General features: G+C 43.6%; 1 protein-coding gene across 1 annotated transcript in view; it reads right to left on the bottom strand.

Moving 5' to 3' along the window:
* Window positions 1-1404: 1404 nt before the first annotated feature.
* SLC16A2 (solute carrier family 16 member 2) overlaps window positions 1405-27632 on the bottom strand; it is a 147365-nt gene continuing 121137 nt past the window's right edge. Inside the window, exons 2-6 of the mRNA XM_059157147.1 lie at window positions 21084-21228; window positions 17066-17516; window positions 15931-16074; window positions 11997-12225; window positions 1405-10327 (exon numbers count right to left, since the gene is read on the bottom strand). Of these exons, the coding sequence (XP_059013130.1) occupies window positions 10107-10327; window positions 11997-12225; window positions 15931-16074; window positions 17066-17516; window positions 21084-21228 (1190 nt within the window). The 3' untranslated portion in view covers window positions 1405-10106. The remainder of the gene's footprint in view (window positions 10328-11996; window positions 12226-15930; window positions 16075-17065; window positions 17517-21083; window positions 21229-27632) is intronic.

Genomic DNA, 27632 nt, shown 5'->3' with positions numbered 1-27632 from the left:
TGTTCTGAAGTCTACCATATCAAAAATTAATACAGCCACTCTCCTCTCTTTTTTTTAATGTATATATGACATATCTTTTCCCAACCTTTTACTTCCAGCCTAGCAATCATTAGATATTTGAAGTAAATTTCCTGTAGACAACATATACTGTGTCATTTTAAATCTACTCTGCTAATCTTTGTAATTAATATATTTAAATCACTTACATATAATGTCATTATTGATATATTAGGGCCTATGTCTGACATTTTATTATTTGTCTTCTGTTTGTGTTGTCTGTTCTTCATTTCTGACTTTATTCCTGCCTTCCTGTAAGTTTTATTTTTAACTTTTTTAGAATTCTATTTTATTTATCTCTAGTGCTTTTGAAGGTATCTTCTTACACAGCTTCTTTAGTGGTTTGATATGTACATAACTTACTGCAGTCTACTGGTGTTAATATTTTACCAGCCTCAGTGAAGTGTAAAAACCTTACCTGATTTATTGTCTCTTCACTGTCCCCTATTTGTAATATTGCCTTAAATGACTCCTCTACATATGTTGAGAGCCACATCAGATATTATAATGTTTGCTTCAATTGTTAAACACACTTTAGAAAACTCAAGAGGATAAGGAAAATCTGTTGTATTTACTCATATTTCATTTTCATTGTACTTTCTTCTTTCCTGATGCTCCAAGATTCCTTCTTTTGTCATTTCTTTACTGTCTGTAAAACTTCTTTTAGTCATTCTTTTAGGGTAGGTCTGCTGGCAACAAGTTCTCTTAGTTTTACATTATTTGAGAATGTCTTGATTTGCTCTTTGTTCCTCAAGGATATTTTCGCTGAATATACAATTCTGAGATAATAGTTCTTTTCTTTCAGCACTTAAAAAAATTTGTGACTTCTTTCTTCTCCCCTCCATGGTTTCTGATGAGAAATCCATTATCATTCTAATTGTTTTTTCCTCCATAATTAAGGGGTCATAGGGGCTCCTGGGTGGCTCAATGGATTAAGCCTCTGCCTTCTGCTCAGGTCCATGAGCTCAGAGTCCTGGGATTGAGCTCTCTGCTCAGCAAGGATCCTGCTCCCCCTACCCCCCACCTGCCTCTCTTCCTACTCGTGCTCTCTGTCTCTGTCAAATAAATAAATAAATTCTTTTTTAAAAATTAAGTTGTCATTTCTCTCTCACTGCTTTTAAGATCTTTTTTTGTTATTATTTCTTTGAATATTTTCTCAGCCACACCTCCTTTCTTTTCTCCTTCTGGGACTTTGATCACATGGATATTTTTTTCTGTTGGAGTCCCACAGTTCCCTAAGGTTCTGTTAATTTTTTTTTTCAGTTTATTTCCTTTCTCCTGTTATTTTTTTAAGTAGGCTCTACACCCAACATGGCAGGCTTGAACTCATAACCCTGAGATCAAGAGTTGCATGCTCTACCTACTGAGCAAGTCAGGCATCTCCCTTTCTTTTATTTAGACAAGATCATTAATATTGGCCTTTTTTCCAAGTTCTCTGATTCTTTCCTCTTTCTTCTTTATTCTGTTGTGGAACTTATCCATTGAGCTTTTTTTTTTTTTTTTTTTTTAATCTCCATTATTCTTTTCTTACTTCCAAAACTTCCATTTGGTATCCCTTTATATCTTCTATTTATTTGCTGAGACTTTCTAATTCTTCAGTTATTTTAAGAATGCTTATAAATACCCTTTGAAGGATTTTTATGATGACTGCTTTAAGTTCCTCGTCAGATAGTGCTAACATCTGTGCCATCTCATTGTTGTCATTTTTTTTTAACTCAAATTGATCTTTTCTTGGGTCTGGTATGATATCCATGAGTCATGAATGACTTTTGATTGAAACCTGGACATTTTTAGTAATATGTAATGAAGCTGTGGGGTTTTAAAAAAAAGTCTGTTTTAGCAGGCCTCCTCTGACAGCATGCCAGAGGAAGAAGGGTATACTACCTCATTACTGTCAAGGTTCTCCACTGGACCACTACTGATATCCCAGTATTGAGGGGCTTCTCATTACTTCTATGTGGGGGTGGGAGTTTAGGTACTTCACTAGATTTCCTCTGATACCACCAGGGATGCAAGGGACAGGGATGCCATGTGTTTCTGCCTAGCTGGGATGAAAGTCTGAGCTCCACATCTGGCCTACTGTGACACCACCATGGTGATGAATGGGGGAGATGTTACTTGCTACAGCAGGATGAAAGTGGAAATCCAGGCTCTCCACTTTGCCTTTGCTGGCTGGGGTGGGGCTGGGAGCACAGTTTTTTCCATGGTGTTTGACTGAAGTAGAATGGTTATTGTGCAGACGTTTTCTATCTTTTTAGACTGACCCTTTCATGATTCTTTGGCTAAAAAGGAAAGATTTTCACTGACTTTTTATATTAGTGCTCATTGGCATTTTTGGGTTTCTGGCTTCTCCAGCACCAAGTCTGGGATATATAAGGCAAAGAAGAAACCAGGAGCACTCACTTCAAGTGAGTCACCCCCTGGTTCTGAGGTCCTTAGCTGGTCTGACTTCTTATCTCCACCTTTCAGAATCTTCTTAAATTTATATATATATATATATATATATATATATATATATATATACACTATTCAGCATTTTTATCTGTTTCCATAGGTGGAATAGGGAAAAATCAGTCCTAGAAATTTCAGTGGACTTTGAAGTAACTCTGTGAAACACCTAAGAGTCACAGAATACAGTGTGAAAATTACTGGATCTGAAGCTCTCCACTGTTTTAATCCTGACCTTCTTTGGATCTTTGATTTCCTTCTGGTATGACAGCCCTTAATTGTATTGACCAATGATTGTGAAGAAAGAACTCAGTTGGCTAGAAAGAGAGAATTAAGTCAAGTTTGTTTGAAACCCTGGTGCTCTGTCAATGTATTTAAAGTGCTCCTGAAGTTCATTAGTTAAAGCTATTTATAGAGCTACTGAACTAGAAGTAGCTTTGCTTAGAACTTGACTTTCCCTGAAATCTGGCTGTCCTTGCTTTCCAGGACCAGCGTGGTTGACAGGTGTCTTAACCTTGGAGGTACCTGGTTTGGTTGCTTGAAGTTGTTCAGCCTGAAGGAAAAGCTTAGGCTAGAGCTTATTGGGATCAGGGGATTAAGATCTTACCAAACAATGGTACTGTGTGGTGGGGACTGCTAGATGGCCAAGTTCCCCTGCAGATATAGGGAATCTCTAACCTGGGGTCACGGGAGATGAAGAAGGTAATGGCCACAATTGCTGAGAGGCATATATATACAGGACAAGTCCACCTCATTGAAGTGTGTGGGCAGAAGTTTAGGCATGTTCTCCACTTTTCTTTTCCACAGGTGCTGACTCTGGAGTTTACCAACCTTTAATTGCTGGTTATGTGCTACTCTTTTCCATCCCTTCTCTGAGGCTTAGCAAAACACTAAACACTGGAAGTCTAGAAAAGAGGGACACTTTGAGCTATCTATGTTGATTGCTTAGGCACACAAGTCCTTTCCCATAAAAGCAGGGCCTCCCAGGAACTGTTCTCCCCCCATCCAATAACCAAACCAGACAAAAGGTCCTTCGGGGGTCTGTGGGAATTAAACAAGGCCCTGGAAATTAGCCCTCATTGGTGATAATTCTATTGAATAATAAGAGGACCAAGGGAGTAAGGCACAGAAGAATTCATTTTGGAGTTTTACCTCCATTTTGAGACACAGAGGAACCCAGAAGACAATGTTGTGTATTCTCAGGGAAAGGCAGATTAGAGACTCCTAAAATTACTCTTCTATACTCCCCTCCTCATCCCTCTCCCTCCGTAAGACAGGCTGGTGTGGTTGCGGGGTGGTGCACAAGGACTCTGGCTCAACTTCTGCAGTCTTCATGCGTCCATCTTGGGGCTATGGTGCTACTCACTGTCCAGAGTTTTTCTTGGGAGAAAGAGTGAGCCTGGGTGGAGCAAGTACTGTCTCCCGGAGCAACAAGCATACTTTCTGAGAAGTCAGGGGTACAGAAAGATTCACTTACTTCCTTACTTTCTGTAAGTAAGGGTGCAGAGAGCCTTGGTGGAAAAGGGGTTTGAAAAATGGCATTTAGTTCCCCTATTGGCCTCACTTTACCCATCGACAAAATAGGTATAAGACCAGCTGCCTCTCAGGGTGGGGGTGGGGTGGGGTGGGTCAGATGTGATGGGGGATATGGGAGCATCTGGGAACTGTAGGTTGCCCACCCAAAGGTGGGGGCACCCTATTATTGTTGAAGGGAGCCTCTATGTCCAGATATGCTGGGGGGAGGTGGACCCCTGTGTTCATGGAGCTAAAGGATGAAGGAGGAGTGTCAGGGGGAGGAGGCGGGTGAATGAGAAGGCAAATAGCTGAAAGATTTCCCCGTGATAGGGGGGAACTCTGGCCCTTGCAAGGCTTTGAGGCAGATGTACTGCAAGACTGGGTTTCCCAGAACATGCCACCTTAGAGGAGGATGAGGGTATGTGGGTGTGTGGGGGAGAGGAGTGGAAGTGGTTACCGTGGCCCTCTCCTTCACTCTTACTTAGGCAAGTGGCTGAAGGAAGCAAATGGGTGGAGTGTTGGATGGGGAGTAAATTGAGGAGGGGGGGTCTTATTGTCGACCTGGTCCATTTCTGGGTCTCCCTTCAGGTTTGGGGGAGATTTCTCAAGCCTAGGAAATCCCACTAGCTAGTTAACCTCTGTGAACCTAGGGCAGCTGGTGGGGGCTCACCTTCACCCTGCATGGTACTCAGGGACTGTGTGGTGAAGGAGCCTACCTGAGCTGGGAGCCCCCACTAGTGTAGTTGGTCACTCCTCCCCAGGAGTTCTGAGACAACTATTATGGGGAACTGGTGGGATAGATTGGTGGGCCAGTTCTTTGGAAGAAGCAGCCCCATTGTGCTGACTTGTGTGGAGAAGTTGGCCCTGCAGGCCAGCCCAGGGTTGGAGGTTGGAGAGGGCGGCTGTGGAGAATGGCTGCTTTGGACCAAGAGTTTCCTGGAGGTGACTCCCACCCTCCGCCCCTGATCTTTGAGAGCCCCTTGCCTAGAATCACCAGCTGCAGGCCTTCACCAGCTGCAGGCCGATTCTGTCCTTGGGGCCAGATCAGGTAGGGGGAAGAGAAAAGAGGGCAACTGGTAGGAAGGTGTTGTTGCCCCTCCAGCCTGGATCACCTCCAGGGCTTTGGATCAAGCGCTTGGTGGAGGCAGCAGGGGCAGGGCAGCGGGGGTGGGGATCAAGGAGAACCTGAGCCCAGGACACATGGCAGTCTATTCAACTGGCTTCCCGGACAGTTGGCAGAGCCTGCAGTTAGGTTTTCCATCCTTCCTTCCCATCCCCTTTGCCTGGGCTGTCCCGATTCCCATCTATGTAGCAGGGTCAGATATATCTCCTTGGCATGTCTCCCAGATTCTTACCCTTCCCAGACGCAGAAGTGGATGGAGGGCCACCAAGGGGCCGGAGCCCTGCCCTTCCCCACCTAAGGTGACCAGAGGGCAGTGGCAGAGCCAAGAGATGCTGCAGCCAGGGCCCCATGGACCCCAGCCCCATCCCCATCCCCAGGCACTCCCCAAGTGTGAGTGTGCGGTGGGCGTGGAGACCTGGTGGGAAGTGGTACTGGTTAGCACCCCCATCCCCAGATCCTCGGGCCCAGTCATTGCAATGGCAGTGTAGGGTGGGTGTGCAGTGGAAAAAAGGGTCTCTAGCCTCTCATCCCTGGATCAGGTAGGCCCAGGGAGCAAGGAGACTCTGGGCTGGGGGTGCTGGACAGGTGCTGTCAGTCCAGGTGTCTTACTGGCCATGCAGGAGATCTGCTGGGCTTAGCTCTGGCACTTAGATGTGAGCAATGGGCTAATTTTATCCATCCGAGCTCTGCTCATCAGGAAAGCAATGCTGAGGAGTACATAGTTCTTCCAGGTGACTTTAGCCAGGAGGAGGCCAGTGGCCAGGTAGTGAGGAGGTGGAAATGCTGGGGCCTCAGTCCTGGAAGGGCCCTGGTGATTCCTGTCCGGTCCCAAAGGCTCTGAGGTCAGTAAGCTCTGGACTGCTGGGATCCAGAAGAGAAAAAGGTATCTCAGGAAAAAGATAGTACAAATTCCTTCTTGTGTGTGTTTTTTTTCCTCTTAGTTTTTTCCACCTCTGCTTCTTTCATTCTGAAATCCCTAACTTCTAGCAGAGTGCCTGACACAAAGCAGCAGGTCCCTAGAAAAGATTTCTTTATGACCTGAAAATCAGTCACGGAACTCTGCTTCTGGTGACCACTAGGGAGAGCTGAAAGGCAGGAATTGAGGGCCTTCTAAAGCAAAACTTGCTCAATCCCTGCAAGAGTTGGGTATTTAATCCCTTTCTTTGTGCCTCTGGAGTCTCCTGTACATTTCAGCTCATTAAAATTTCAGAACTTCCTTCAAGAGTTCTGGTTTAAACCAGTGCCCACCCTATCTAGGCACCAGGTCTCAGACATCAGGGATTTCCTGGGGGCACCCATAATTCCTTTCAGCTGGCCTGCTCTGCTTGCTGGCTTCCTCTTCAGACATGAAAAGGCCCTGGAAGGGAGCATGTGCTCATAAAAATTATGGGATTCCACGACTTTGAAATCTAATGATCTGAGTGTTAAACACAGACTGGGGCCTTGGGGCTTACTGGAGGAGGGACTGAGAGGGCAGCAATACTTGGGTGGGAGAGCCTAGGGCTAGGCAGCAGGACAGAGTAATTAGTCTCATTGGGAGGAGGTAAGGAGGCTGGCAGCCTGAGGATGTCTGCACTGAGGCAGGGGAGAAACAACAATCACCAAGAGCTGAGTGGTAAACCAGTTTCTCAGAGGAAACCGGTCCCCTTCCCTTTACTGCTCCCCTGTTCAGTGTATGGCCACAGAGAGATGGATTTTTATTTGTACCTCTTGGTTTCCTGAGCGTGGAAGAGCAGGTAGGTAGGACCAGCTTTCCAAGACCAAGGCTGCATGAAAGTCTGGAATGCTTGAGAAGAGAGAACACCAGAAGTATGTGTTGGTTTGAGAATGAGGGTAATCGTGAAAAATAAAAAGGGATATACTAAAATCAAACTTTGCTCAGATTTCATTTTTGCTTGGAGCTGGTCCCTTTGACACCCTTGTGTAAATGGGCTCACTACAAAGTTGTTAAATGAAGTAGACAAGCCATTTTCCCCTTCTTAACTTGGCTTCCTCATCTGTGAGATAAGGGGTTTAGACTGGAAGTCAGTTACCTGAGTTCAAGTCTCAGCATGCTCTGTCACTGATGAGCTATGTGAACCTGCTCAGTCCCTTGCTATATCTAAGCCTTAGTTTCCCCACTTAAATCAATGCAGAGGATGGACAAAGTTACTCCCAGATTTGTCATTATTGTAGGTCCTTCTTCTGCATCACCAATTCCAGGGTCTGTTGCTGTCTGGCTATGTAACCAAGCCATTCCAATCCCTTCAGGTTCCCCCTTAATAACAAGGGAAAGGATTAAAATGGATTGTTCCTAAAATCTTTGCCCATTTTCAACATGGCATGCATGTAGCAACATGGAAGCCTTGTTGAGGCCTCCACTTGGCTTCAGTCACTAACTGTGTCCTCATTTTGTAAAGTGACTACTTTTCTACTTCAGAGCTCCCTAAAAGTCTAATCCTGAATAGTCCACCCAATTCCAAACCCCCTATAGATCCTTTTCCAATTTCTGCACTTACAGAGAGTATAGACCTTGGCAGAAATTTTATCTGAAATGATATTTCAGTTTTGAAGCCAAACTTCCTGCTGTTAACTAGGTTAAAACTATTTTACCCTGTAGGCAACACACATACGAAATCTAGATTTTTAGATGTTTATTTTGTTCCAAACCTTTTTGAGGATTTAAATGTCCCAGATCTCAAACTCCCAAATTTTGTTCGTTCTCCTAGATTTAACTGTGGTGCATTAAAGGCTGCATCCTACCCTAAATATTAATACTGAGCTGCTTTCACCAACCAACATTCTCTCCAAAAGCACACAAGCTTACACATGTACATGCATATATGTGGAAGAAATAAACTGACACCCCACTATGTTATGTGACAACTGATAGAGCAGATTTGGGACCTGTGAATGTCTTTCCTTCATCTGGAGAGAAATGGTTGGCAGCCTAATTTGTAAGCGCCTTCTTCACCTTGAACAACAAAGGAGACCCTGCAGAACTGCCCTCCAATGACTTGGTGTCAGGGAGAGGTAAGAAGAATGGGCACATGGGCTTTGTTGCTCCAACATTTTCAATGATCTCTCCTTTGAATTATAAGGCTCCTGGGGTTCAGCTTCTCCTGCACCACTGCTATTTGAGCCAGGAGGATAGTAATTAGGCCCCTTCCTACCCACAGGGCTAAGAGCCAGTGGGTTTTCCTTTGGGAAGTTGATAAAACCTGGACTAAGACCAATAGAGGGGGCGCAGGACTTTGGCCTTAAATGAAGCCATCATAGGCCAACCATGCCCCAGCTGCCTGTTTGTAACGGAAAATGTCATGGTTAGGGACCACTGTCTTCTGTGGATCCCCTCACAGGCAACCTCATCCTTCTGGCTTTGGATGGGCCATGCTTAGGGTAGCAAGTAACTGTTAGCTCCAGGTAACAGCCGATGATGCCTGGCAAAAAGGTGATGAAAGATTAGGGTAATAGCACAACAGTCAAAGGCCCAGATTATGGAGAAAGAAACACAAAGAGGGCAAGTAAGGAGAGCCTGAGTTCCTAAGGAGGTGAGTTGTGCTAGCTTGGACATAGTCTGGCTGGGAATGCTCTTCAGCAAGAGTGTTGCTCAGAATCTGAGCATACGGAAGCATCTGGCACCTATTTCAGAAGTATTAGGATGGTCCAGAGCCTACCTTTCCTGGTACCTTTAATGCCCACTAAACAGAGTGGCTCAGGATGCCCAGTTTGGGAGCCATATTGGGGTAAAGTTAAGATGGTTTCCTTTTCTTAAAAGAAATTGTTAAATCCTACCTGTAGTTGCTGCCTCTGCCTTTTGGGGATCCAGGTTGGGAATGGGATTTTCCCTAAAACAGCCCCTTTCCCATCCTGACCCAGGTGGAAATATTAACCTATCATGACTAAAGAGAGATGGAGGAGTTGGTCCTTTGCCAGGTCAAAAACTATTGCCCCTCCCCCAACCACACCCTCCCCATCATCAGTCCTCCTCTGCCTGCTGAGATGAAAAGAATTTCTTCACATTTTGACAGGTGAATATACATATGGGGAGCTGGAAGTGTCTGCAGGTTAATACACTGGCCTGGGAAATCTGTAAAAAGCAGTAAGTGGAACTTTATGGTGTTTAAGGTCCCTTCCCTATGTGATATTTGACTCTTCCAGTTTGTAATTATAGCAGCTTGAGCCAAAAATTGAGATGTGGCTCAGCCTGAGATGAGTGGAATTGATAATCAATTTAGGGGTGGGCTAGGCCAAGATGAGGCTAATTGGCCCAAGCTCTGGGTCCATTCTGTCTTTAAGCACCCATGCATCTATGACAATCATAAAAAGAAGTAGAGGTGGAAGAGAAAAGAGAGGAAGCAGTTAAGGGAAAAAATGGAGAAGGGAAGAAGGAAGCTGACTGTTAACCAACTATATGGTGGGGAGACTTATTTGTACACTTGTAAAGTGATGTCACTCACAGTTCTTGGAAAGCCACAGCCCTCAGAGACTCTGAGACTAAGCAAGTCTCCTTGTCTGGTTTTACCTCTCTGCTCTTTCTCTGCCCCCTTACCAATGGCTTCCAAGGACAGATGGCAAGGAACTCCTGAGCATACAGAGGCTTGGGTCTTCCCACAAGGCTCCTAGGGACACAGTAGCACCTTTGGAAGTTGCTTTTAGTGGGTGACTAGCAAGCTGGAACCAGGAGGTACCATCTCCAGGTATCAAAAAGTATAGAAAGTATATGAAGATGTTCCAAAGGCCAGGGGGATCCCACACTTTCCTAGATCCTGAGAGAAGGACCCTGAAAGGTTTAAAGGCATTCACAGGGAGAATTTGGTTAATGAGTTTAACAGGAGCTTTGGCTCCAAGGGGCTGGTCAGGTGGCTGAACTGCTGTGTGTGCATGTTTGAGAACAAGTGTGCTGATGGCAAAAATGTAAATGCTGAGCAGGGTGGGGAAGGAAAAAGGTTGTGGAGGAGTACACAATGGCAAGGAAAATGCATTAGATTGGTTCCTCAGGGACAGGGGAACCTGGCAGCAGCTCCCCATTGGGGTCTGCATCAGGGACCAACATCTTATCCTTGCTGGAATCCCTTTGCTCTTTCTTGAACATCCTTTGATGCATCAGAGGTACGAAGAAGAGGATTATAGCCCCAATGATGGGGGGCACACCAGCAAAGTAGAAGGCCACATGGTAGTCCCCGAAACAGTTGCGGAGGAGGCCTGAAATAGTCAAGAAAGACATGTCAAGTTCAGCTTTACCCTCCAGCCCAAAGGTGCTTTCTATTTCAGGGGCCTAAACAATGCCTATCCAGAGAACCTTGGCCTGCACTACCTTGACCCTAATCTCCCCTCAATTTAAACATTCCTAATGAAAATGAGTGAATGAATGAATGAATGAATAAATAAATAAATAAATAAAACCTCTGTTACAAAGTCAGGTGGCTCCTCCCTGAGGTAATGGGGCTGCAGGCCCTTGAGGTTAATGCTTATTATGAAAGGGGCTAATGAAGTTTCTCTTAAAGTTCTCCATTTTTTACTCCCATGAAGCTATGGCTTAACTTCTAGTCACTCTTAGGTATGGAGTTAGGAGGGAATCTAGTTTAAAAGAGTTCCACAAAAAATGGCCAAGCCTTATCTTGATCCATAGTAGAGTGTTCTTATGGAACAGTTCAGCTAAGTTCCTATTTTTTTTTCTCTGAAATGCCCTTCCTCTGAAGTTCCCATTTACCCTGAGAAGGCTATATATATATATATATATATATATATATATATATATATGCATTCTTCATCCCAGTTACCGATATTGTTGGCCCTTCTGGGTTCTATAAGTTGCCAATACTATGAATACAGTTGTCATGTTATGCAGGGACTCCCCTGCTTGCCTTCAGAAGCTAATGTGGGGTACCTCATAGGAAACATGAGCCCAGAAATACTACTGAAGAAAGGCAGGTAAACCCTTGAACTGCTTAGACAGTAAGCAGAATAGAAAGAGATGTGGATTCTGGGATCCATCTCTGGGATCAGAGGCTGGGCAGAGGCTCCCTTCTCCCAGTGAGCAGTGTGGCTGTTGCACAAGGGCCCGGGTGAAAGCTTTTGTCACTGTCAAACAGCATGATATGCCCTTACAACGCCTTATGCAGAATTGGTGTTCAAGGGATATTTGTTGAGTTAGCCCAATTGGCCAGCCTAGAGATGCTAGTCCCTGAATCAGAATTTGCAATAAATCCTAAAGAAAAGAAATGGAATTCTCTTTTCATTGTTTTTTTCCTTGTTTCCTATGTTCCCTGGGGTATGAACAATGCCCTTCTTGGAGAGTGAAGAAGGAAACTGGGAGTATTGAAAGACTGCAAGCCAACACTTTGCCTGCTGCCTGCTGAAAGTAAACCTCACTGGCTCAGTCCTGGGATTTGTCTTTACCCGAATCTCTTCTACGGGCTCAGTTCAGAAGCCAATAGAGAAGGAGGGGCATGTTTCTAAACCTAAATAAAGCCGGGGTCCACTTTCTCTTCTCCTCCTGCCCAACTACTTGCAAATAATTATTTTCCTATAAAGAGAGGGAAAGAGAAGATACTGGACCAATAGAATAATCAAGAAGGCCAAACTAATTTCTCTCTCTACCATCTTGGAATCAGCCAGGCTGTCTAAAATAAAACCTCACTGAAATAATTAGAGAGCCATGAAAAGCCCATTCCCAAAAAATGAGTCCATGCACATATACTGTACTTGGCCTCTTCCACCAATAGTGATAAGGGGTTTCATGCACTCTAACAAGGCTGCGTAAATAGAGAATAAGAGTAAAAGGGACTTCAAGCAGAGGTGCTCAGGATTGCTAGGGCCTAGGGAACACAGGACTCCCCCACACATGCCCTCCCTGTAATATCAGCCTCACCTGCAATGGGGGGCCCAGCAATCATCGGCAGGGCCATCATGCCAAGGAGGTAGCCAATTGCCTGTGAGGCCTGCATTGGGCCCACCAGCTCAAATGCGATGGGGGCCATGATGGTGATGAAGAAGCCATCACACAGGCCCAGGAAGAGGCAGACAACGACGAGGCCCCCGAAGCCCCGGCACAGGGGAATCATCATGGACATCAGGCCCAGGAGCAGGAAGGAGATGACCTAGAGGAGCAAGGGCCTTAGGTCATGTTGTGCTTATCAGTCAAGACCACATAACAAATCATATCCCCTTTCTTAGGGTTTCATTTCTACCATCTATAAATTGGGACGGGGGCTATCAACAGAGACAGCATTAGGTTAAATATTTACTTAGGCCCCTTCTAAGTCCTGCACTGAAAGATTCAAGGTTTTTAAGAGAGCTCCTGTTTAACTGTGAGTCCATCAAGACTTTTTTTAAAAAGTTAGGGGACATGGCCCCTGTCCTTAAGAAGTTATCTTTTCACTGGACCCTAAGCTAAAGGAGATTGCTATTGTTCTGATCTTGCATTTGGCTGCCCCAGGCTTCAGGGGCTGGAATCAGACCATGCTGGTGTTCTCAGATCCAAGTAAGATATGGGAAGAGGAAGGGAAGGAAGTAAGGATAACTTGAATGATGATTAGATAGGGGCATGAATGGAAGTCACAGCTTCCTCAAATGAGAAAGGACCCAGTGCCCATTAATGTGGGTGGCTACTTTTAGAAAACACCTTGTCATGAGGGAAAGCACCAGGAGATTCACCCAGGTTCCTTATGATTTAGATATGGGACACAGCACCATCTCAGATAGCATGGCTGTGTGGTCCTCTGGACTTTGCCTGGCACCATGCAAAGGGCAACAAAGGGAACTTTAAGGAGAACCAAGACACTAAGAGGGGCTTTAGGGAGCCTGAAGCCGGCTCAGGGGCATTGACTAGCCTAGAAAGGCTAGTTTCTTTGAACTGAACAAATTGACTCCAAAACAAAGAAACTGCCTTTCCAGAGGATAGTTTTTCCCATTCAAGAGAGAGAAAAGCAACTGGAAACAGCTGGTCTTTTGATTAAGGGCCTCTGCAACCTGTATCAGTGAGCCAGACTGAAGACCTAGGCTATAAGCAGAGAAATAAACTGCCTTCTTCCCACCCACTCTAGTCAGCACAGCCAGGTCATTCCAGGCTCAGGACTAAGACCTAATCTGTTTACCAAGTCCTTGGCAGGACCCAGGATTTTCTAATCCTTTACGCAAACAGGCAAACTTACCCAGTAAGGATAAATCACCACATCGCCACATGGATGGGATAGGAGGGTCAAGGCTGTTTCAAGCCCTGAAGATTTTCTGTGCTGTACTGGCAGTGGGTTTGCTAGGTTGATCAGTTGGTTTTTAGAGAGGACAAGAAATGTCCTGGTTGTGCCATTTGAGGAAATCTCTTTGTTGGAAGATTTTTGAACTTTGTCTAGGCTGTTTTGGGATACCTAGGTGGAATCTAGGAATAAGGACCCTGATATCCCAGCTTCAACTCTAGGAGATTCATGCATAACTCTAAGATAATATCAGACCCACCTATCAACCAAGCCATAATGGTATGGCAGTTAAAAGTTAATACCATTATACAATACAAAGGACCCCATTAACTGATTTTGGTCATCTCAAATTACTACCTATTATATCTAGCTGCCAGTTAACATCCTCCATGAGGTCTTGCCAAGTTTAGAAATTAAAATCCCTCTTTTAACTGAGAATTAGACCTCAAAAATTGGCCAGAAGTGAGGTTGTCCTGCAGGATGTCATTTCTTTCTAACAGTCTGTCCAGGGGCTTGACACCAGATATGTGTCTGTCTTTGCCCACAGTGGGAATCATAGGGTCTAGTGGACATCTCTACAGAATCTGAAGTTGTCTACACTCCTTTCTTTCCCCAGGTCTATACTCCTGCCTCTGACCCAGAAAGAAAGTGAAGCAAATTCCTGTGATGGAGTATCTTGAGTAGCTCAAGAAAAAGAAGTTTATCCATGTCTTGTGCTCTCTGCCTGAGACATTTGCTAGCAAGATGAGTTTGGACAAGTCGCTTACCCTTTCTAGGCCTCAGTTCCTCAATTTGTAAAATGAGGGAGTTGGACTACAATTGGTAAAGATATATTTTAGCTATAACATTCTAAGATTATTTCATATTACTCTAAGTGGTAAAACTGGGTCAAGTAATACTGGAAAAGGGGAGAGAAAGTGTTGGGTGGGTAGGGGAAGTGGTCAGCAGAAGCACTGGGTCCTAAGTCTAGTTCTGCTTTTGACTATTTAATGCCTCTACCTCCCTTGGAACTCCCTCTGCACAATAGAAAGCAAAAGCTGCTCGGGCCCTATTTCTCTCCTAGGGACTGTGGTGAGAAATGAGCTATATGGCTAGGCAGGTTTTCCTCAAGATTAAGTCCCGGCCAATTGCTAGCTTACCCTGATTTCCAGCACTGTTAACATCTTGGAGCAGCTGATAATGATAGGCAAGACCAACGCGGCTGGCATATGGAAGAGGCTGAGAAAGACACACATTCTCCTATGCAGAAAGCTACTCAGATAAGGCGCTTGCTGATATTTGCCCAGGAATTCAGAATTTCATAACTGGTTTACCTCAATCAGTCTTTTGAGTTGACTCTGGTCAAATCACTTATCTCTGGGACATAAGCTCTGCCATCCATCACTTAGAGTAAAGTGGAATATAAGAAAAGTGCTACATATGAATTCAACTTTGCCATGACTATCTGTATGAGTCTTTTCCTCATTTTCTGTATAATGAGAGGTTGGACTAGATGAACCATAGGGCACCCTTTTGCAAATTTAACACAGAGTCAAACACAACACAAAACTTTAATCATATTCTTGTCTGAGACATCTGAGAGTGTTTAGGAAAACACTTGGGGCTGTTAGAAGACAGAGAAATCCCTACTATGTCAGTGCCCCTATCAGGGCCTCTTGGAAGTGCTTTTAGGGATTTACCAGAAGAGTCAGAACTCAACCAACTTTTTAATGGATTATTTGTGACCACATGTTTTGAGGGGCTGCTATTTCCCTTCCCAGTGTGCTACATTCATGTACCTTCTGGTAAAACCAGCTGCAGGAGCGAAAAGCATGAACAAGGTCAGAAAGGCAATACTGCTGCCAGGCAGACAAAGACAGACAATTTGAACAGTAGTCTCAAGCCAGACCAGAGCATAGTTCACACAGAAAGTGGCCCTTCTAGCATCCAGGTGGCTACTGCCCACAATATGAGGCATTTTGATTCTCACCTGTGAAGTGAGATAGGAAAAGCAAGAACTATTCTTATTGCACAAATGAGGAAAGTGAGGCCCATAGAGGGGAAGTAAGGTTGTATTTTCTGGCACTTTTTTTGGTGTCCACCAGGAAGCTAGAATTTGAGAGCCAATGCCTGGTACAAGTAGCTATGGAAGTATACAAGAAGTGAATGACTTGACCTGGACTTAAACACTTGGACACAGAATACTACAGATGCCCAAGGCCTTCCAAGTGAGTATGGGGGAGCAAGGAGATAAGTCCTCAATGCGGACAACACCTAACTCCTGGCCTCAGTTTCCCTATTTTGGATGAAAGAGCCATTATTAATAAATGCTTTCTTTGAAAGTGTTCTTAGAGGTTCCATTTACACACTGATGTCACTGGATCCTCAGTCCATCTTGATGAAGGAGGAAGAACAAGGATGACTGTCTTCAGTTGAAATCAAGGGAAACTGAGGCTCAGAGAATTTGATTGACTTTCTCATGTTGAAGAATAAGCTCATGTCAAAGCTGGGGCCCAGGGCACAGTAATGACACAACCTACCAGTCTATCCCAAAGGCTGGGGGTTACCTAGCATCTGTGGTAGGCTATTCCTCCCATACCACTAGGGTGAGGGAAGGGTGGTCACACTCACCTGCAAGTAGATCTTCTTAAGTCCAGGAATGGAGTCACTGACACGGCCTGACACAAGACGCCCAAGGCCTGAGGTAGCCCCAATACACATCAAGAGCACCCAGGTTTGCTTGATTTCCAAGAACTCCTCCTCGACATACTTCATCTGAGAAGCAGAGCACCAGGACCCCCAGGAACAGGAGGAAGAAAAGGAGTTGACCAGTTAACTGTTTACATTTCCAAAACCCTCTATGGCTTACTTTCCTGAACCATGGCAAGAGCTCCCTCCCCTACAGCCCCTTCTTTTTAGCCACAGCTCCAGAATGAGCTTTCTGGCTGCTTCTAATTGCTTAAAAGGCTTCATATGCCTTGGATCTTCGGATTCTGGGCTTCTGAGAAATAGCTGAGGGGAGTGGGTATCTCTAAGCCTTTTACAAATCCTGGCAGGACAGACTACATACAGCCTTAACAACTAAGAAAATTCAAGGGCTCCCCACAAACCTCCCCATTCCCTGACCCAGAACTGATAGCCTGAGGCAACAGCAGGTCATCAGGGGAGAAGATCCACCAACTCACATAATGCTTTCAGAAGTGTGTTTTAAGAAACATGAGGTCTATGGAAGATAATTACTGGAACTACAACTGACAGTTCTGTGGCAGTAGAATTTGGGTGGAGAATGGTTAAACAAAGCTAAATGAATTTCTTTTACTGCTGGATTTTTGGTACGTTTAAAAGACTGCAACAATATGAAGCTAGAAAGATTGATTATATGTTGTTTCTTGAACAAATCATTTGACCACAAAGACCAGCATTCCATAGAACACACTCTTAGGAAACCGTATCCTTGGGTCATCTAGGCCAGTCTTCCATCCCAATGATGCTTATCTTCTCCTGAAAACCTATCTAGATTTATCAGCTGGGGGAAGCCCTATTGATAAAGCATGGTCTTTCTCCTAAGGGACTCTACCCTTTTTCCATTGAGGTCTTCCATCAGTCTGTTCTTTCCCGTTCTGGATCTCTTCAAACACTGTTTGGTCTCTTTTGCCAAATGTCCCAGCTCTGCCCTTTCATAGTCTTCCATCCCTACCTTCTGGACCTCAGGAAGGCTAAAGGCAGCTTCTTGGAGACAAGGTGCGTCCACCCTAGTATTCCTTACCAGGTGTACATACGGAACGAAGTAACCAAGGGCAGCAGCAGCAATCCCGAAGGCCCAGATGCGGTAAGTACGTTGGCGGAATACTCGCATGTTGAAATACTTTCTAAGCTGAGACAGAATGCGTTGGCACAGGGTGCGGACACCTCTCTTGTTTGGGGTGTCCTGGGAACTGGGTAGGAGTGGCCGGTAGGTGAGCGAAAGCAGTGTAAGAATAAACATGAAGGTACTCAGCACCTGGAAGGTTTGGGCGAGCTTGATCTTAGCCCCCAGTGTTTTGATGAGAAGAGGAAATGATATGGAGAAGACGCTACTCCCAGCAGACACCACACCATTGGCCAGACCCAGGCGGCGTTGGAAGTAGTGGCCCAGGATGACGAGAGATGGCTGAAAGGCGAAGGAACAGCCACAACCAAAGAGAATCCCATAGGTGAAATAACGCAGGCTTAGTGAGCTGTGGGAGAAACACCAAGAGCTAATCTCAGCAGCCTGACCAGCAATCCATCTGCCCTCTCCCATCACCCTCCTGAGACCTGCATAACCCCACCATCAACCCACAACCCCACTTACCACTGACCCTCAGAACAGACAAAGAACAGGACTTTCTTATCCCTATTTTGCAGAGGAGGGAACAGAGACTCAGAGAAGTAATCTACCCAATGTAGCATAGCTGGGGATCAACAAAGTTTGCACTTGACTCTAGTTCTGCATGACATTAATTTGAATCATAGTACCCCATCAAAGAGAATTGTTCAAAAGAATGCCAGAACCAACCTATGCAATGGCTAGAGAAGAGGCTACAAGGAGTACGTCTTAGAAAAGTTTCACCCAACTGCTCACCTAGACACCATGGGTAGGCTGGTAGCCAAAGCTTTATCCCAAGTAATAACAAAGGTCTGCAAGGAGCAAAGACCTTCGAAGGTCAAGATCCTCCATGGAACTCTACTATCTTTCTCTATGCTCAGGGCCATTCATATTTCAGAAAATGGCTGGTAGTTTCCCAAGAAACCTCATCCCCAGCCCTATCCAAGTTCTGCATACCCTTTTCCTCCAGATCTTAGATGATCTCTCTCCCTGGGGATCTGAAGTAAGGATTCCCTTTAACTTCCCAGAGCCTAGTTCCTGTTGCTGGACATGTTATGGCTTAGCCTCCCAGAGTAGCCTGGCTGCTTGATGGGAAGTGGAGCCTCAAAGAAATTGTGGGTTTGGCAAAGTAAGACAGGTTCTGGCTTAAAACTCTCAAGTTCTTCTGTGGCCATAAGCCTCTGTAACAGGAGGCAAAGTGTCAAAAGAGAAAAGGCCATGGGAAGGTCAGCTTGGCCAGCCAACTGCCCTTCGAAAATATTGGCACAACCTAGTGAAGAATTTTGTTTTCTTCTTGAAGCTTCCATGTATTTTGCAATAGTTCTTATCTGACCACTTAATTAACTAATACACTGCATGGTCAGGCAGTTGCTCTCCATAGATGGGCCCAGTCGTCATACAGAAAAGGATTAGGCCTCTGCTATAGAGATGATGTGGTGTTAGCACTCATAATTCTAAGACAACTATATCACCTTTTCTTTATTTTTATTTAAGTGTTTATTTAAATTCCAGTTAGTTAACACACAGTGTAATATTAGTTACAGGTGTACAATACAGTGATTCAACATTGCCATACAATACCTGGTGCTCATCCCAGCAAGCATACTCCTTAATCCCCATCACTCATTTAACCAATCCCCCAACCCACTTCTCTGGTAATAATCAGTTTATTCTCCGTAGTTAAGAGTCTGTTTTATGATTTTCCTCTCTCCCCCCCCCATATTTATCCGTTTTGTTTCTTAAATTTGACATATGACTGAACTCATATAGTATTTTTCTTTCTCTGACTGACTTTCTCTCACTTAGCATAATACGTTCTAGCTCAGTCAGTATTGTTACAAATGGCAAGATTGTTTTTCATCTGCTTACAGTCACTGGATATGAGCAAAAGCTTTAGTTTTAAAAGGGTTGCCTCCACTTAGATCACATAGTTAAGCCACTGCTCCTCTTCTGTCAGATTTTTTAGGATTGGCCTGGTCTGGGGACCTTGTCTAGGGAGAGGAGTTAGGGAGGTCTAAGGGAGACCTTCAAGGAGACGTCTAGTGGGGGCAAAGCATGAGATTTAATTCAGGGTGCTGTGTGGTAGATTATTTCTGGTGGGGCCTCAAGACAGGAAGCCCCTGCATATGCTTGCCATGGCTTCCCCTGCCCTGCCTACATTCTGTTCCATCTCATGCCATCTAAAGGAACTCAGACCCCTGATTCAGAAAACAAAAAGGATGACTTATAGCTCTAGCCACAAGCAGAACCATTTTTTCACTGGACATGAAGCCATCCAGAAAGTTTCTTGGCTTTAAAGTTGTTCTTACAGAAAAGGCAAAAGGGGTAGAGAAGGGTTTAGGGGCTGGAGAACAGAACACCTACTCCATTGTGCCTAAAGAAGAGTGCCAGAAAAAAATACATCTGAGCTCCTTCCCCTTCTGTAACTGAACTGATGTGTACTGGAAGAGAAATGGGATCCGTATGTTGCTAATTTGTTTATACTTTGCTCTGCTAGCATTAAAAAATAGGGCTCTGCTGTGTAGTGCTGAGACTGGATCCACTTTTGAGGCCTAGCTCCTTCCCTCAAGGGACCAGTCACCAGCTTGCTTAGAGCAAATGAGGCCAACCACCAAAGGGATCCTGAAAGGGTAGGGAGAGGGGTTGCTGCCATAGGAAGGTTGAGCACATTCCAAGCAGGGCATGGTTTTCCCCTCCACTGTCCCAGTTGGATGGGACCAAGCCAATAAATCATTGTAGGCCATATACAAGCTCTGCTGGAGGGTAGGCTGGGTAGCCAGAAATACTCAAGTCATAAAGAAAGCTGGCCCAATTGTGGCAGAACCCAGTTATCACAGGGCCCAACTGTGGCAGAACCCAGTTATCATTCTCCACTGTTAGTGGAAACATAAGTCTATAGAGTATAACCATAGTCCTTCTCTGATGAGCCAAGATCAGAAAGCAAGTCCCTGACAAGTTAGCCATGTCTCTAGGCAAGCATTCTTATACACCAGCGCAGACAGATTGGAAGTGGGAGGTATAAAAACTTCCAAAGTGTCTTTGGCAGAAAGTCAACAGACTTCTTCATCTTCCTCAGGCCATGGTGGGGGGGTTTTATATCTCTCTTTCTCTGCAGACATACTTCAGTGTTGGCAGAAAGAAACCAGAGAATGAATTTATAACCTGCTTCTTGCCTGAAACTACCAAGTTTTGAAAGTAGGACCAACTGGACCAGAGTTTGAGGTTAGCCTAGGCCTAGCTGGGTAGCTGGGTGCCAGGTCTGGAGCCCCAGTGGGGGATGCTGCTAAATATCCCTTCTCATTCCCAAGACATAATTTTTTTTTTGTTCCCAAATTATCCATACATTGGCAGCCAGAAATATCTGGAAAGGAGCCAGAAATGCTAAATGGCCTTGGGTTCAACTGACTTCTTTTTTCAATATAAGATTCCCTCAGGAATCCTATAAGGTAGGTGTTTCACATGGATTCACTCCAGAAGCTCATTCCTAGGAAGGCAAGCGAGGTCATGAGTTGTGTGGCATATTGAAGGGGAATAGAATGGCAGAGCTGGAAGATAACTGAAAAGACCATCTAGTCTAATTGCCTCATGTTATAGATATAGGAACTGAGGCCCAGATAGGGGAATGGTACTCATCATTGGCCATAGCCATTTAGTGGCCAAAACTGGAGTTAGGCCCAGCTTTATGAATTTACAAGTTTAGCCTTCTCCCACCACTTTGGAACTCTTCAGTCCTCTTTGGGGATATTGTATACCAATGTGTCCTGGAAACCCTACTTAGATGAATCTCATTGGACAATGATTCTCAGGAGCAGGGTTTTTGAGGACCCTACATGGACAGGGCCACAGTGGATTCTGCAATGGGAAGTGTCCCTAGATGATGTTCAGAATGAAGCCAACCTTCAGCCTTGGGCAAATGGCCAGCAACTCCTAGCCTTACCTGGTAAAGGAGCTGGTATGAAGGCCTATGAAAGCGACAGCAGCCCCTGCAGTTGCTGTGATTCGGCAGCCCAAACGATCAGTGAATATACTCACAATGGGTGAACAGAAGAAGATCATGCCCATTGAGAGTGCTCCTACCCATGCTGCAGAGAAAAGAAGCACAAAGACAACTTAGCTTAATGTGATACAGTTGGTATCTCAGTTCTTCTTCTCTGGCCTTTCACAGGGGACATTGCATTGGCCTCACTATCATCCTGCTAGTCCCTAATGGTCAGAGAGGTTATGTGGCTTCCATAGCACTTGTAGCAGAGCAATATGAGAACCAGTAGTTTAGTTAATAAGCACACCTAGAACTGCAGAGCTGGGGTAGGGAACCTTTAGAGATCAAGTCTATGATGGGATCTTCTAGCTACTCATCACATGGGTATACAACATTTCTCAGCTACTTTGGCTGTTTGGTATGACCATATGACTGAATTCTGACCAATAGTAAGTGTGTTAAAGTAATACACACTACTTCCAGTCCAGGACCATAAGAGACTTCCATGAGATTTCTGCTTTCCTGTGAGCTACAACTACAAGTGACCTTGCAAGCCATGTATTAAGACTGGTAGAACTACCATCAGTTCTTTTTGGGCCCCTAGGTAACTACATGAAGCAAATTTCCCTCTCCAATCTGGAACACCTTCACTGAACACTGCATAAAAAATAAATTTCTTTTTTTAAATTTAAATTCATTATTAGTTTCAGAGGTAGAGTTTAGTGATTCATAAGTTGCATATAATGCCCAGTGCTTATTGCATAAAGTGCTTTCCTTAATGTCCATCACCCAGTTACCCCATCCCCCTACCCACCTCCCCTCCAGCAACCCTCACTTTGTTTCCAATAATTAGGAGTCTTTCAAGCTTCTTGTCCTTCAAGTCACTGAATTTTTAAGGGCCCTTCGTTACAGCAGTTAAACCAACATAAACTAAAACAAAGAGATTCCTCCACTATCGTTTTACTCATAAAGAAACAGGTCCAGAAATGTGAAGGGACTTACCAAAGATCACACAGCAAGTTAGTGGCAGAGCTGGGACTCAAACCCAACTCTTCATATTCCTAGTCCAAAGTTCATTGTATTATGTCTTCTATTTGGATGAATGAAGCTTTCCATAATTGAAGGTGTGCAAGCAGATGCTAGATATAAAACAGGGGATTCAAGAATCGGGGTCATTGGGAGTAGCCAACACTTTAGGCCCTTCCAGGCATGCTAAGCCAGATTTATAGTCTTAAGCATGTTCTACTTGGCTTCAGGGCCAAGGATCATGGGAGTTAATTAAGCCTTCGGGAGCTAGTGTAAAGTTTGTGTTGGCCATTGGAATAGTCCAGCAAAGATATAAAGACTAAAAAGCAGGGAAGTCCACAGACAAAAGGACTCCCAGAATTGTATGAGGACACAAGGCAGATTTAGGAGCCGCCCAGAGATTTCTAAGGGCACTTCACAAGAGGTCATGCGACCCTCATGCTGAAATCCTTCATCAGGGCCTATGTTTGGCAAATCCTGGACTCTAAACTCAAATAAGAAGAGTTTTTCTGTTTAGAAAAGTTCTCTTTTTTACAATTTTTTATTTTTTATAAACATATATTTTTATCCCCAGGGATACAGGTCTGTGAATCGCCAGGTTTACACACTTCAAAGCATTCACCAAAGCACATACCCTCCCCAATGTCCATAACACCACCCCCCTTCTCCCAACTCCCCTCCCCCCAGCAAACCCCAGTTTGTTTTGTGAGATTAAGAGTCACTTATGGTTTGTCTCCCTCCCAATCCCATCTTGTTGCACTGATTCTTCTCCTACCCACTTAAGCCCCCATGTTGCATCACCACTTCCTCATATCAGGGAGATCATATGATAGTTGTCTTTCTCTGCTTGACTTATTTCACTAAGCATGATACGCTCTTGTTCCATCCATGTTGTCGCAAATGGCAAGATTTCATTTCTTTTGATGGCTAAATAGTATTCCATTGTGTATATATACCACCTCTTCTTGATCCATTCATCTGTTGATGGACATCTAGGTTCTTCCCATAGTTTGGCTATTGTGGACATTGCTGCTATAAACATTCGGGTGCACGTGTCCCTTTAGATCACTACGTTTGTATCTTTAGGGTAAATACCCAGTAGTGCAATTGCTGGGTCATAGGGCAGTTCTATTTTCAACATTTTGAGGAACCTCCATGCTGTTTTCCAGAGTGGCTGCACCAGCTTGCATTCCCACCAACAGTGTAGGAGGGTTCCCCTTTCTCCGCATCCTCGCCAGCATCTGTCATTTCCTGACTTGTTGATTTTAGCCATTCTGACTTGTGTGAGGTGATATCTCATTGTGGTTTTGATTTGTATTTCCCTGATGCCGAGTGATATGGAGCACTTTTTCATGTGTCTGTTGGCCATCTGGATGTCTTCTTTGCAGAAATGTCTGTTCATGTCCTCTGCCCATTTCTTGATTGGATTATTTGTTCTTTGGGTGTTGAGTTTGCTAAGTTCTTTATAGATTTTGGACACTAGTCCATTATCTGATATGTCGATTGCAAATATCTTCTCCCAATCTGTCAGTTGTCTTTTGGTTTTGTTCACTGTTTCCATTGCTGTGCAAAAACTTTTGATCTTGATGAAATCCCAATAGTTCATTTTTGCCCTTGCTTCCCTTGCCTTTGGCATTGTTCCTAGGAAGATGTTGCTGCGGCTGAGGTCGAAGAGGTTGCTGCCTGTGTTCTCCTCAAGGATTTTGATGGATTCCTTTCTTACATTGAGGTCCTTCATCCATTTTGAGTCTATTTTTGTGTGTGGTGTAAGGAAAGGGTCCAATTTCATTTTTCTGCATGTGGCTGTTCAATTTTCGCAACACCATTTATTGAAGAGGCTGTCTTTTTTCCATTGGACATTCTTTCCTGCTTTGTCGAAAATTAGTTGACCATAGAGTGGAGGGTCTATTTCTGGGCTCCCTATTCTGTTCCATTGATCTATGTGTCTGTTTTTGTGCCAATACCATGCTGTCTTGATGATGACAGCTTTGTAATAGAGCTTGAAGTCTGGAATTGTGATGCCACAAACTTTGGCTTTCTTTTTCAATATCCCTTTGGCTATTCGAGGTCTTTTCTGGTTCCATATAAATTTTAGAATTATTTGTTCCATTTCTTTGAAAAAGATGGATGGTACTTTGATAGGAATTGCATTAAATGTGTAGATTGCTTTAGGTAGCATAGACATTTTCACAATATTTATTCTTCCAATCCAGGAGCATGGAACATTTTTCCATTTCTTTGTGTCTTCCTCAATTTCTTTCATGAGTACTTTATAGTTTTTTGAGTATAATTCTGTGCCTCTTTGTCAGGTTTATCCTAGGTATCTTATGGTTTGGGGTGCAATTGTAAATGGGATGGACTCCTTAATTTCTCTTTCTTCTGTCTTGTTGTTGGTGTAGAGAAATGCAACTGATTTCTGTGCATTGATTTTATATCCTAACACTTTACTGATTTTATATCCTAACACTTTACTGAATTCCTGTACAAGTTCTAGCAGTTTTGGAGTGGAGTCTTTTAGGTTTTCCACATATTGTATCATATCATCTGCGAAGAGTGAAATTTGACTTCTTCTTTGCCTATTTGGATGCCTTTAATTTCCTTTTGTTGTCTGATTGCTGAGGCTAGGACTTCTAGTACTATGTTGAATAGCAGTGGTGATAATGGACATCCCTGCCGTGTTCCTGACCTTAGTGGAAAAGCTTTCAGTTTTTCTCCATTGAGAATGATATTTGCGGTGGGTTTTTCATAGATGGCTTTGATGATATTGAGGTATGTGCAATCTATCCCTACACTTTGAAGAGTTTTGATCAGGAAGGGATGCTGTACTTTGTCAAATGCTTTTTCAGCATCTATTGAGAGTATCATATGGTTCTTGTTCTTTCTTTTATTGATGTGTTGTATCACATTGACTGATTTGCGGATGTTGAACCAACCTTGCAGCCCTGGAATAAATCCCATTTGGTCGTGGTGAATAATCCTTTTAATGTACTGTTGGATCCTATTGGCTAGTATTTTGGTGAGAATTTTCGCATCTGTGTTCATCAAGGATATTGGTCTATAGCTCTCTTTCTTGATGGGATCCTTGTCTGGTTTTGGGATCAAGGTGATGCTGGCTTCATAAAATGAGTTTGGAAGTTTTCCTTCCATTTCTATTTTTTGGAACAGTTTCAGGAGACTAGGAATTAGTTCTTCTTTAAATGTTTGGTAGAATTCCCCCAGGAAGCCGTCTGGCCCTGGGATTTTGTTTGTTTGGAGATTTTTAATGACTGTTTCAATCTCCTTACTGGTTATGGGTCTATTCAGGCTTTCTATTCTGCCTGGTTCAGTTGTGGTAGTTTATATGTTTCTATGAATGCATCCATTTCTTCCAGATTGTCAAATTTGTTGGTGAAGAGTTGCTCATAGTACGTTCTTATAATAGTTTGGATTTCTTTGGTGTTAGTTGTGATCTCTCTTCTTCCATTCATGATTTTATTTATTTGGGTCCTTTCTCTTTTCTTTTTGATAAGTCTGGCCAGGGCTTTTATCAATTTTATTGATTCTTTCAAAGAACCAGCACCTAGTTTCATTGATTTCCTCTATTTTTTTGGTTTCTATTTCATTGATTTCTGCTCTGATCTTTATGATTTCTCTTCTCCTGCTGGGCTTAGGGTTTCTTTCTTGTTCTTTCTCCAGCTCCTTTAGGTGTAGGGTTAGGTTGTGTACCTGAGACCTTTCTTGTTTCTTGAGAAAGGCTTGTACTGCTATATATTTTCCTCTCAGGACTGCCTTTGCTGTGTCCCACAGATTTTGACGGTTGTGTTTTCATTATCATTTGTTTCCATGATTTTTTTCAATTCTTCTTTAATTTCCCGGTTGACCCATTCATTCTTTAGAAGGAAGCTGTTTAGTCTCCATGTATTTGGGTTCTTTCCAAACTTCCTCTTGTGGTTGAGTTCTAGCTTCAGAGCATTGTGGTCTGAAAATATGCAGGGAATGATACCAATCTTTTGATACTGGTTGAGTCCTGATTTAGGACCGAGGATGTGATCTATTCTGGAGAATGTTCCATGTGCACTAGAGAAGAATGTGTATTCTGTTGCTTTGGGAGGAAATGTTCTGAATATATCTGTGATGTCCATCTGGTCCAGTGTGTCCTTTAAGGCCTTTATTTCCTTGCTGATCTTTTGCTTGGATGATCTGTCCATGTCAGTGAGGGGAGTGTTAAAGTCCCCTACTATTATTGTATTATTGTTTATGTGTTTCTTTGATTTTGTTATTAATTGGTTTATATAGTTGGCTGCTCCCACGTTGGGGGCATAGATATTTAAAATTGTTAGATCTTCTTGTTGGACAGACCCTTTGAGTATGATATAGTGTCCTTCCTCATCTCTTATTATAGTCTTTGGCTTAAAATCTAATTCATCTGATATAAGGATTACCACTCCTGCTTTCTTCTGATGTCCATTAGAATGGTAAATTCTTTTCCACCCCCTCACTTTAAATCCGGAGGTGTCTTTGGGCTTAAAATGAGTTTCTTGGAGGCAACATAGAGATGGGTTTTGTTTTTTTATCCATTCTGATACCCTGTGTCTTTTGACAGGAGCATTTAGCCCATTAACATTCAGGGTAACTATTGAGAGATATGAATTTAGTGCCATTTTATTGCCTGTAAGGTGACTGTTACTGTATATTGTCTCTGTTCCTTACTGATCTACCACTTGTAGGCTCTCTCTTTGCTTAGAGGACCCTTTCAATATTTCCTGTAGAGCTGGTTTGGTGTTCGCAAATTCTTTCAGTTTTTGTTTGTCCTGGAAGCTTTTAATCTCTCCTTCTATTTTCAATGATAGCCTAGCTGGATATAGTATTCTTGGTTGCATGTTTTTCTCGTTTAGTGCTCTGAAAATATCATGCCAGCTCTTTCTGGCCTGCCAGGTCTCTGTGGATAAGTCAGCTGCCAATCTAATATTTTTACCATTGTATGTTACAGACTTCTTTTCCTGGGCTGCTTTCAGGATTTTCTCTTTGTCACTAAGACTGGAAAATTTTACTATTAGGTGATGGGGTGTGGGCCTATTCTTATTGATTTTGAGGGGCGTTCTCTGAACCTCCTGAATTTTGATGCTCATTCCCTTTGCCATATTGGGGAAATTCTCCCCAATAATTCTCTCCAGTATACCTTCTGCTCCCCTCTCTCTTTCTTCTTCTTCTGGAATTCCAATTATTCTAATGTTGTTTCGTCTTATGGTGTCACTTATCGCTCGAATTCTCTCCTCATGGTCCAGTAGCTGTTTGTCCCTCTTTTGCTCAGCTTCTTTATTCTCTGTCATTTGGTCTTCTATATCACTAATTCTTTCTTCTGCCTCATTTATCCTAGCAGTGAGAGCCTCCAGTTTTGATTGTACCTCATTAATAGCTTTTTTAATTTCAACTTGGTTAGATTTTAGTTCTTTAATTTCTCCAGAAAGGACTTTTATATCTCCCGAGAGGGTTTCTCTAATA

The sequence above is a fragment of the Mustela lutreola genome, chromosome X (assembly GCF_030435805.1).
Source record: "Mustela lutreola isolate mMusLut2 chromosome X, mMusLut2.pri, whole genome shotgun sequence".
NCBI classification, from domain to species: Eukaryota; Metazoa; Chordata; class Mammalia; order Carnivora; family Mustelidae; genus Mustela; species Mustela lutreola.
Note: the sequence above shows the minus strand (reverse complement) of the source record. Positions and strands in the feature narration are given on the sequence as shown.